Source organism: Cydia amplana, chromosome 14 (genome assembly GCF_948474715.1).
Source record: "Cydia amplana chromosome 14, ilCydAmpl1.1, whole genome shotgun sequence".
Classification (NCBI taxonomy): Eukaryota; Metazoa; Arthropoda; class Insecta; order Lepidoptera; family Tortricidae; genus Cydia; species Cydia amplana.
The window spans coordinates 16568348-16580713 of record NC_086082.1 but is presented as its reverse complement, the minus strand read 5'-3'; the positions used below and the strand labels follow the sequence as shown (position 1 = coordinate 16580713).

Here is a 12366-nt window from a genome sequence, read left to right as displayed (position 1 = left end):
TTTATAAAGGAAATAAATGTTATTGTATTATTTTACACATCAATTTCAATTTTGATTTTTGACGTGATAACGTCTTATAAATCGATGAACACCGGTAGCATGCACGAAAAAGTGTTACGTTGTGGACGGATCTCCATGGTAACGTTGTGGACAGATCTCCATGGTAACGTTTAAAAGTAGATACCTATGCAATTTTTCATCAGTGTTTTCTTATGACGTTATCACGCAAAATCATCGTCCGTAAACCGACTTTACAGACAACCATATTTTTTTGTAAATAAATTGAATGTTGTCTGCACTTGTCTGAAAAGGACTCAAGTCTTTACAAATATTCGGGGTCTCTGACAAGTTAAAAGGACTCTAGCTTCGACTTAATTATGAGAGTAAAGAACTGAGCCGAGTCTTAAAGCAGAGGACTCGAGTCTTAAGTGTCTTAACCAACACTACTTATGGTCACGTTGTTTCACGGCTAGGTACTCTGTCTGTTGTACACGGGTAGATATAGTTTTATAGTTATACAACGTGTGTTTATAGTTTTATAGCGACGCACTTAAACCTATTTTCATCGTTTTTATTACACTCTTGGACGACGGGATAATAGCTGTATATTTTATCAACTATGTACATGTTTTTTTTTACCTGCAAAAAATGTATTGCCGTTTCTTGCGAAAACATGGGTAGAATCGTGGAAAAAGAATTTTATGATACATACAACAGATAGAGTCTGTCTAATCTAACTCTGCACTGCATAGGGTACGGAACGCCACCACAAACGCCTAATGCCTATAAAAATTACAGTGCCTACACTTTTGAAGTTGCCAAGTTGGTGCAAGCTTAAGCTGCATCCACACCGCAGTGGAGCAACGTTAACCAACAACGTACGAACGTGTCTCGCTATTTCAGTCAGTCTCGGTACAAAAGTACTAAGGTTGACTAAAGTAGCATGACAAATACGAATGTTTCCGAGAAAATACGATGGAAAACAATTATGCACTACATCTGTAACTGTAATGCATCTAGTTACAGTTGACATCCAAACGTTACATTTAAGCAGAGGGTAACTTCAGTGTTGGCCGAAACGTTAATGCAATTGACCATTTTTGCCCATTATTAACCATTACAAATTGAACTGTAAACTGTAACCGTCCGTTACGATTTACGGTTCAATTTGCACTGGTTAATGGACAATTGCAATTAACGTTTGGCCAACACTGGGTAACTTATTGTCTATGGATAATAAAGATGTGCTGTACTGTACCTAATTAAGAAACCACCGTTTTCGAAATCTGAAAATGTAGCACTTTATGCCTTAAAACGTCACATTTGCTATGCTGCATGCTGATCAACTTGAATACCTAAGTTTATAACTACGACCTTCAATATTAAAATAAGAAATACATGTATTTGTGTCAACTATTCATAGATAAATATTTCTATTTTTACCGAGCCCCAGTGGCCCGGCTCCCGTGCACCGCTAACCGCCTCTAAACCGCAGTTTAACCGCCGTTTAGCGGTGCGTTAATGGTACTAATTTCCCAAGCAACAATGGGCTTCAGTCTTGTGGTGTTCAAGTGTTTTGGAGCGGAAAGATTGCCAGTTGCAATGCAACTAAACTTGGGTAACGTTAGAAATATTTACTGTAACATGGATTTATAAAGTCTCCATCAAGGTTACTCTTATCAAGGTTAGTTGATTAACAAAGGCAAGACCCATTCTTTCCTGATTTAAATATTTTAAGGCACTCTCACACCTGTAGGTATGTATGCTTTGAATTAAATATTTTTACAAACACAGTAGCACAGTACTCTAAATAGGGACGATCTAACAGGGAGGATGTGGTAGAAGATTAAACACGCTTATGATGAACTACTGGATATTATTTTCATATATTTTAACTATGTTACAATAATAATATTCATCTAGACTCGATGTCTGCGTCTTTGGGAATGCCCTGATGCACACATCTGACATCTGACAGCGAGATCGATTGTAAATTTATAAGTGGCTTAAAAGCTGCCAGCTACTGACCAAAAAGCGAACCTTTGCCTTTGCCTTTGGTTTGCAACCTTTACAGTACACACCAAATCGGCAAATACCATAAATTGTAGATAAAATGTAAGTATAACCCTGGCCGCCTTTAAGTAAACCTTACTTTTTATCGTAGTTAATGAGTTAGATCGTGAGAAGGCGATTGTACACCTTGGCCGCAGGAATTCAAACGCCCCTTATTTTGAGACTACATACCGTAATAGGGTTGTCACTACATATTAAACTATATAAATAACAAACATCATATACGTAAATCTTACAGTCTAAATCAAAACTATTACATGCGATATTCAATATGTACCTAATTATTAATTATTTGGATTTTATACTTATAGTCCGTCAACCAAATCTTGTCAGTAGCAATGTAAAGCAAACTAAAGTAGGGCAACACTCAAAGAGCAGTATTGCGCTAAGAAAAGCAGCAATGTACATCGAACCAAAAGATTTTTTTTTCCGCTGAGCGCGCCCTGCGTACGTCAATTCAAATTGTCACTCGCGGTTTATTGAAAAAAATTGAAACATGGACGGACAATTTAAAAGCAATGTTAAAACAATGTTAATCAAAATGATGAACAAATTTGAAGATATCAAAAACAACTCCCTATCGTAGTGCTTATATTCTCTTTGTTCCCTATCTATGTCTTCTAAGTTTACTAAAATAAAATCATATTAAAATGCAGATAATTAGATAGTACATATATTTGTTATTTACAATATAATATGCCACTTGTTAATGTAAATTAGTGTACTGTTCTGGATGAATATGACATACCTGTGTAATTTTTTTGATTGGTATATATTGTACAATATACATATTAAAAATAAAACAACTGATATTTGGGTGTTTATTTAATTTAAAGGTAAATAAGATAAGAGTCACTTTAGCTTACACTATAATTCAGGTCATTAATTGAAAAAATATAATGAAGTTACCAATGTTACCGGGTCACTTCAACCAAGCATAATACTCTGTAGTAATCTATTGCATCTTAAGCATAAAACAGATTTGTTTCAAAATGTGTAATTTAAGTTTTCAAACATATGGAATTACTCTAAGTCTTCTCTATGAAATATATAACTTAAATTAACTTACAAGAATGATTTCTGAGGTATTAACTGTTTTTAGTTTACCTAAAGTAAGTAAAGTAATTTGTCTAATTTAATTTAAGTACCTTGGTACCTATTTTATTTCATGACGCTAAGAAAAATATATAATTGATAATTTTAGGGTTCTCATGCGACCCGCGGGCCGCTTGTTGCCGACCGCTGATTTAAATAATTTAACAAACAGGTATATACAGCGACTTAAAACTTCTTTTAAATAGATACATCCCTACTTCAGCAAGTATAAAGTAGGATTTCCCATAGACAGTCCCATAGGTACATATGTGCAGTAACTGAGTGCATGAATCAAATCAGCCTACATAATCTATTTTCTTGATGATTAACATAATGACAATTTTTACAAGAATAATCTGTTCCATTGCTCTCAATATTTTTGTTACATTTTTAAATCATAACTTTATTTTTCAACTTGGTTGCGTTACTTGCGTTGTACACGTACATAAACCGCCATAGGTAAGTATTGTCTGAAGAGATACTACCTACTACGAACGCCTTATATTGGGCAAGATTTAATCCTGCAACAAACATGTATGGATTAGGTAGATATTGCGAAAGAACGGCGATATAATCAAGGCTCTTAATACTGTTTAAAAGTTTACCTTTGTAAATAGTCACAACTGATTGCTGAAAATATTAGACATGTGGGCCTATGGACGGTTTCCAGGACACAATTTATGGTCTTGTTGGATAGATTTAGGCATACGTTTTAATTTTATTTATGTCTTTTAACCCTAAAACAATCATAATCTTAAAAGTTCGAAAGAGTTCTTCCAGTACTTGTCATAACCTCAATTTTTAGTAATGTTTACCATCAACGAGCATGATTGTACATTGTAGGCCCCTTAGCTTTGCTTATTCTTATTTAATGTATTGGTATTTAATGGTGACAGCAGAAATATCTCTTGAAACAGAAACGATTCAGAATGAAAACCAAATGAAAACAAATAAGGTGACGGCTGTCATTCACGATCCACATTCCACAGATAAAACACAGATGACACGCGTTTTGGAATTATTTGAACACAGTGTTGCTAACCCGCGATTTTTCAAATTTGCCGCCTTTTACTACTGACAAGATTTGGTTGACGGACTTTATACAATAATTATATTTTATACAATACTCAATAAAAACATATTATTTTTCAAACCAAATCATAATTCTTAACGATCACGATTTGAAGTAGAATTGTATCAAATATGCATCAGATTTGAAAAATATAATAGCACCAGTTTAGGTCGTATTTAATGTTACACATAGGTATATCGATTTTTTCATGTATTATCTTCTGAAACCTATATTTTTTCGTACAGTCAAGTGTAAATATATGGGTGCACAAAATAAATCATCTCAAAAATATGTCCCATAAATAGCTCTTATGTCAGCGAACTATATGACATATATTTGAGTATGTTGTACGCACCCGTATTTTTACACTTGACTGTACAATAAAGTGTGTTTGTTACAAATTTAAATAATTTCTCACATCTGATATTAAAACACAGCATAAAAACGTAGAGTCAACCCTATATGTAGAACAGGTAGGGCCAGGTAATCGTGGCTCGTGACTCTGTCGTATTGTTTCATTATCCTTAATGAGTTAGCCATCAAAAAGCGATTAACTATCTACTTCTAAACATAAAACATATATAAAATACTCGTGTTTTTATTCATTTTGAGCCCTTAATCGATTTAACCTTAAAATCCTTCTAGCAGAATATACAAAATCGTGTAGAAAAACTAGAAAACCATCATTTTATGGTCAGCAGTTTCATAGCACGTTAACAAAAAAACAAAAAAAATACAAACGGTCGGGCATACCTATGAACAGGGCTTGGAACCGGTTTTTTTGTAAAACCCAAAATAGCCCAAAATTTTTAATTATTTTATGCTCTTTACGTAGGACTAAATCATGTATTCAGGTACAACTTCGTATTATTAGATTGTACCATTAAAATGAAATAATAAGCCAAAGAACGTAATAATACCGGTATTTTTTTATGATGAAAAACCGGTTCCGAGCCTTGCCTATGAATAAAATGCATAATATTCTGTAAAAATATTTTCCATAATGTCAATATCCAGGGAGGAAAATGAGGACTACGTTTGTACGGAGAATATATCGTCCCCTTTCCTCTTAAGTTAAAACTGTTTGCATTTAAAGATACACTGCCAAGATTAGGGTTAAAACACTTACATATATCAACTTCATCTCTTATCTCTTTGGAGACACTTGTTTTATTTACAGCAATAAAAGTCAACAAAGTTGTACGAGAAAAATTATTCACTATTATGAATCTTATTTCCAAGACATAAGACCAAATACTATAAACTTGTTTCACTAATTTCTTAATTCAAATCCTTGCTAAAATAAAAAGGTCGTAACTCTAAAGAAATCTAGAAATTCCAAAGCCATTTTACCTTCTCGTAGAAGATTATCCTAATAACAAATTAGATACGCGCATTAAACTACAGTTAACTTCTTGTTAACTCGTTATGCAGATAATTTGCTGGTCAAAGATCAAATCGTTAGGAACTTAACTGTATTTGAACCTTAAAACCAAGGAATAAAGTACATAATCGTATACATATTTATGTTACTTACGGTTGCAACGGTGAAATTAAGTAATAAAGAACCCTATCACCAATCGGTAAAGTACAAAATCGTATTAATTGTAGAGCTTACGGTCGCAAAGGTGAAATTAAGTCATAAACGTTATACTTTATGAACTGGCTCATAAAAGTGCCATAACTTTAGGAATCTGCTAATTTAATGAAGGCATTTATGACACACAAACATAAACAAGTGCGATGCTGTAGTAGTCGTCAGATAAAAGTGGCAATTTTGCGCATAAATATCTGAACATGGACACTAAAGCCTAAGACCTCCACGCAGTAGCCAGTTGCATGTCATTTACTAAGATTGCTGTAAAATAATAGTAGTTTATGTGACTTCTACATAATGAAAAGCATTAAGATACCAGTGTGGGTTTATAAAACGAGCTGAAAGCGAGTTTCATAAAAACATCGTACGAGTAGGTAATGATTTATTTTGTAATTTGCTTTACTACAAATGGAAACAGAGAGAGGCATATTCTGATTTTAACCATTTGTTACAGTTTTGATCTTGTTTTATTACGACGTCAAAGATTGCTCACGCTGATTGGTGCATGACTGTGAAATACAACGAAAGTCGTGCGAGAGATGCACCAATCACCGCGACGATCGTCTAGGTCGTATCAAAACCATAACAAATTGATAGACCGAAGGGCTAAGATGGCCGGCACTTTATCATTTGTCACCATGCCTGTCACGTTCTAACAAATATGTAAGTGCGAAAGTGACGCATAGCATGACAGGTGATAAGAATGCGACCATGATAGCTGATCAGAATCGATCTCAGCCGGTGCAAGCTAAAAACCTTTTAAAACCTTTTAGACCTGTTTGGGTTCACGTATTTGCATCGACAATAAATAATCTGGCAATAAAAAGTAACAACTTCGATTAGGTTATAAAAACAGTGATCGTAAATTTATATTAAATAGATTCAAATGAAAAACGTTATTTTGTATATCGAATTATGCATTGGGATCTGACTTAACATAACCGTACGTATAATAAATATTGAAGACTTCATCGAGTGACCAACATTTACATACATACTTTCAAATATCAAATAAGCATAACATGGCTTGGCATAATGTTCTCCATACTGTATGTATAGATGGTCAAGCAAATCTTGTCAGTAGAAAAAGGCGCGAAATTCAATTTTTCTATGGGACATTATCCCTTCGCGCCTACATTTTTCATATTTGCCGCCTTTTTCTACTGACAAGATTTGGTTGACCCAGTATAGTAATATGTATTAGTTTATCTTTTGTAAATTAAATAAGTATATAGTGTTCAATCATAATTTTGTAGGTTATTTTATTATGTTATATATAATATTTGACTTTTCGGTTCCATTTCTAGTTATACAATTTCATGAATCTCTCCTGCACCAACATTTATGTCTCTGCTTGACCCAATGGTTGACTGGAAGAGATTGCCTTTTGGCATTAAGTCCGCCATTTGTACATTTTTCTTTATTTGTGCAAAAAGTTTAAATAAAAAAAAACCTGCGTTGTATGGGAGCAGTTTCGTACGACTCTTAAAGCAGGTGCAATCGTTTCTGCAATAGTGGTAGTCATAGTCACAGTCATTTGGCGCCATTTCTTATAATCAACTTATACTTACTTACATTAATTAATCTGCAGTCCAGACTTAACACAGCCTTAATTGAGCTATGTTGCACGCCGTTATTCAATTTGCATTCGCCGCGAACGGCTAAATTGATTATGAATATTAATATTACAGATTATAGGGTATTTGCTAGTGTATTAATTCTAAACAGACATGATAAAGGAGAAATATGGGTAACTACACCAAGGAGTGCTTCCTGTTTTGATTGATTTTTTCATATGTTATAGTTATACATATATCAAGGTGTTTTGCATTTATGTACTTTTAAAGCTAGAAATAATTAATTTTATGTAAAGTGATGCCTTAATATGGCATTCACTCTGCCTTTTTTATGGTTTGTTTTTAAAGATAAGTAAATAAATAAGAACCTATATACATAATTAATGTAAGTAAAGAAATCTTTTAGAAATCTCGTATGTTTTTTTTATTTAAAAGTAGAAACTTATTTTCAACAAGAGAGTTATGGTTACGCTTTTACACTAAACGTATACACTTGAGAACTCATCCAACAATCTTTAAAAAAATATATTCTCGAATAGATATAATAAAACCAGGCAAACTAAACTAGGTGATATAAATAAATCACAGTAAACATGACATTCTATATTTGCATAGTAGACACATAACATGAAATAAGATTGATATCAACGTCCCAATATAAATTACGACTCGAAATTAATTCAAGTTTTTGCCGGTTGTAGATCGATTCCAAGAGCGCCGCCATCTTGGAAGTTAACGACGATTTGTGCGCAAACGCAGTGCGCTGGTGTTATTTACTTACGTAATGTTTGATGTTGCATCAGGAAATCATAACTGTCAGACCGTAGAGCTTTGACCAAATAAATAAATGTTATGGGACAACTATCGTAGGATATTTTAGTCCCGCGGTAACTTAATAAGGCTTGTGTTGTGACTTGTGGGTAGGTACTAGACGCCGATATACGTAATCGCATATTAGATATATGTATGTGTTATAAATACCTATGTAAAAACATAGAGAATTTGAAACTCTACTCTACCCGACCCTATCTGGGCTTTTTCTAAAATAAATATCGAAAACCCGATTCTTTCAAATTTGGACGTTCTGGGGCTCATTCTACTCAGAATCGACAGCCCTCTCCATCCTACCATTAAAAAAAGATGTCCCAAAATGTCCATTCCATTACGTCACGTTTTTAGTATGAGAAAAATTTTCACTTGTATGTAACGTGACGTAGTGGAATGTACAATTTTCATACAAAATTTTGGGACATCTTTTTTTAATGGTAGAATGGAGAGTGCTGTCGATTCTGAGTAGAATGAGCCCAAGAACGTCCAGATTTGAAAGAATCGGGTTTTCGATATTTATTTTAGAAAACGCCCATCTACGTATTACAATTCGATTGATTCGAACTGTCTGACCAATTTGACATTGTAATCGGTAGAAAATAGATACAAAAGCGGTATGATTGCCTTTACTTGCAATCTTGACTGGGCAATCAAATCAAACTACATATTTTAGTATCGGGGACGTAAAATAGACATGTATAAAGTAAAAAAACAATACCTACGTTGCTTTTTTGGGCAGTCGTGTAATAAGGATACTATACGAGTACATTTTAAAAATGTTTCATAATAAGATGTATTGGGTTAACTTCGAAAGTGAGATGCATGATATTGAAAATAGCTATAACCAGAAACACTTAATTCTTCTCAATAATTCAATACACAAGGCTCCAGCATTGCATTGGTGTGTGTGCATTGAACTTTAGCAACACTTACGTTACTGAAACGCTTTTATGATGGCATCTTGCTTACGGTAGAATGTGCTTCAAGTTTCTTATAAGCAATTTTCAATATTACCTCGCATTCTATGTTACCCCAATGCACCTTAGTTATTAGAAATAGGGTTCCCTGTATAAACCAGATTATAAACATAACTGCAATGCCATTGACCTGTGTTATTTTATTACATAAACCCACATCTAATACCGACAAAGCTCCATTGAATCTAACATCCATATTTAGACGTCCGACAGCACATAAATTGTCATGAACTTGGTTAAAACTGCGTGGGTCTTTACGGCTATCATAAAGGGTACGTTGGAATAGTGTGCCCGGCCAAGTCTGAAGAGAAAGCGGAGCGAAGCAACGCTGCAATTTGTAAACATCTTTTAAAGTCCGCTTGGCAAATAATCCCAAGGATTGGCGTAATTTTGATAAATTGACAGTCACTCTTACAATATTAAATATTTGAACTAACGGACTTAACTCGTTCGTTATAATAAAATTTATTATTTAATGTTTGAATGACTAGTTACCTTAGGTACATATTTGTATTTAAAGGACTGCAAGTTTTGGACGTAATGCATAATGTATCTAAACTCACGGTCTGAAAAAAAAATCTGCTCCTACTGATTTTAAAAGCACATTATAACTTGGCCTATTTTTCACGTTAATGTAGGTAACTGAATTGTCTCTTACCCGGTGAAGTAGAAAGCATTGTTCGGTGAGATCACAGCGCTGTCTCGCTCAAACATACATTTAGACAATTTGACGGTGTGTTAAATCTATGCAGGTACTTCCCCACCCCACCCCGGCCAGTAAAGATTTCAGTGCACTTGCTTTGTGAAAATGCACTAATATTATTATATATAAAGTGATATTGAACGCAATAAAGCAATGCAAATAAAGTTATGAATGTAATTTGTGTTTCAATTTCGAGTTTCGACCTAACTTCAACGAAATTAAAGGTTACATAAATTTGGATGGTGACTGCTCGGTCCTCCATACAAACGTAAGTAGTTACCTACGCTCTCATATTATTATCGCTCGCTCGCGTATTACAGCGACATCCTGCTCGCACATCGGAGCGACGTGCGAATCGCATTCAGTGTGACAACCGCCAGACTTTGTTGTATCAAAGTCGGTGAACAGACTGCAGAGATAGGTTGGATGGACTCTAAAGAAAGTGCCTTCATTTGGCTTAACTTTTAAGTCATATTCATATTCTATTTGAGTACTTTAGTGAATAGTTTCACTCTATTTGTTGTAGGTATAGTTAAAAAAACGGATTCCGCATCGCGATACAATCCATGTATTTGAATTCCGGGTAAACCGGATTGCAATTAGGGAATGTAAACCGGTTTTTTATGATATTTCGGTTAACAACCTGTTACTAACCGGTTTTTTGCAACTAAAAACCGGTTTACATTTCGTAATTGCAATCTGTCAGCTAAAGTCCTTACTCCTCAGTTTACGTAGTGGCGCTGACCTGGGGGTCGATCCACAGCAGCTGGCTTTGTACGTCGACGAAGCGCGCAGGGGCCCCGCAGCCGGGCCCGCGCACGCCGAAACCTAACTATAACATACGATAAATAAACTTTAATTCAGCCAATTTAGATACAAAACATAGGGAATGTTTTTTTTTACCTACGCAATTACCAAAATGTATTTTTAGCACAAAAGGTAAATTCCACAGATTATTCTGATAAAAACGTTGCCAACCGTCAGGCAGACCCGTTCCCGAGTTTTGACAGTTCCTAAGAATTTAATATCAGGTAGAAGTTCCTTTCAGCATGGGCATTCTGATTTCACATTTCATATATTATGGTTTACATCTTATTCTTATACTACCTTAAAAGAATGACTCACGTTAGACCGGACCGTGTCCGGGCCGGAGCTTCCGGAGCTTCTCTTTCTGTGGAAAGCATCACGTGATCTGTCATCTGTCATAGTAAAGTAAGCTCCGGAAGCTCCGGCCCGGTCACGGCCCGGTCTAACGTGAGTCAGTTAGGGGCGTGGCACTGCGTCCGATTCGCACGTCGCAGTGTGCCATGCCCCTTATATCCTCGATGGTTAAAGAAATAAAGATGGCTGCCACGATGTCCAAATGAGTTAAGTGTAAAGCGTTGACACATTAGCCGTTTTAGTTCAGTACTTCATAACGCATACTGCGCCAACTCCGTACTACACAGTCAAGGATCGAGACGTTTAGTCTTTACCAGTGTCCAATAGCTATCCGGCTCTCTAGTGACCAGTACAGCGCCGCCGTCCCATATGCAGGCCGGTTGTTGCTCGAGGGTAGCCGCGCAAATCGGCTGAGACAACATCATGTTGAAGTTCTTACCAGTGTCCAATAGCTATCCGGCTCTCTTGTGACCAATACAGCGCCGCCGTCCCATATGCAGGCCGGTTGTTGCTCGAGGGTAGCCGCGCAAATCGGCTGAGAGGGCAACATCATCTTGAAATCCAGCTGTAGCAAACCAATTAGGTTAAAGAAGTGCTGTTTTTACCCAGATTGTTAATCAGTATTGCTGAATCCTCTGGTTAACTTTTCCACTCAAGAATCTATTATCTACTCCAGCAGCCTTCGGTTACACTTACAATGTGCCCAGTGCTGGGGCCCCTGCAACTTAAGATTGACAACTCTCAACTCCAATCGATTTGGATTTCAAGCAAAATTATATACTTAGTTAAGAAAAGAACCTAAGCTTACCTCAGCCTTTTCATAGAACATGTCGCAGTCTTTGTTGTCAATGGCTATCATTGAGAATATCTCCTTCAGAATCTGGCCATCATCTGTCACAAAAAATATCCTTTAACTATAAAATAGCCAACAAAACCTTAACATAATTGAGGCAGTTGGCAACATTCATTCGTATGCACAAACTTAAATTGAATGATCCACAAAATCATTTCTTAAACCTGCTTTTTTCTGCCTAAATCACATAACATTTGGAAATCGTAAATTTTTCAGTTCGTCCAATCTAAACTCACCTCCGGTAGTCATTTTCACGACGTAGATCTTATCAAAGGAAGGGTGGTTTTTGGCGGGCAAGCAGATTGGCAGAACAGGGGCTGGAATAATGGCACACGTGGCATCAGGTCATATGTTGGCGGATCCTCAAGCTATTTTTTTTAAATGAAGTTTAAGCTCGAGTTTTGCTACATTAGGTTAGGGCAAGTTAACG

General features: G+C 35.6%; 2 protein-coding genes across 2 annotated transcripts in view; one reads left to right on the top strand and one right to left on the bottom strand.

Moving 5' to 3' along the window:
• Nucleotides 1-12366, top strand: part of LOC134654258 (ankyrin repeat domain-containing protein 6) — a 104920-nt gene that overhangs the window by 28305 nt on the left and 64249 nt on the right. The window lies entirely within an intron of this gene.
• Nucleotides 1-12366, bottom strand: part of LOC134654380 (uncharacterized) — a 35558-nt gene that overhangs the window by 15561 nt on the left and 7631 nt on the right. Inside the window, exons 5-8 of the mRNA XM_063509845.1 lie at nt 12173-12253; nt 11892-11974; nt 11508-11648; nt 10668-10754 (exon numbers count right to left, since the gene is read on the bottom strand). Of these exons, the coding sequence (XP_063365915.1) occupies nt 10668-10754; nt 11508-11648; nt 11892-11974; nt 12173-12253 (392 nt within the window). The remainder of the gene's footprint in view (nt 1-10667; nt 10755-11507; nt 11649-11891; nt 11975-12172; nt 12254-12366) is intronic.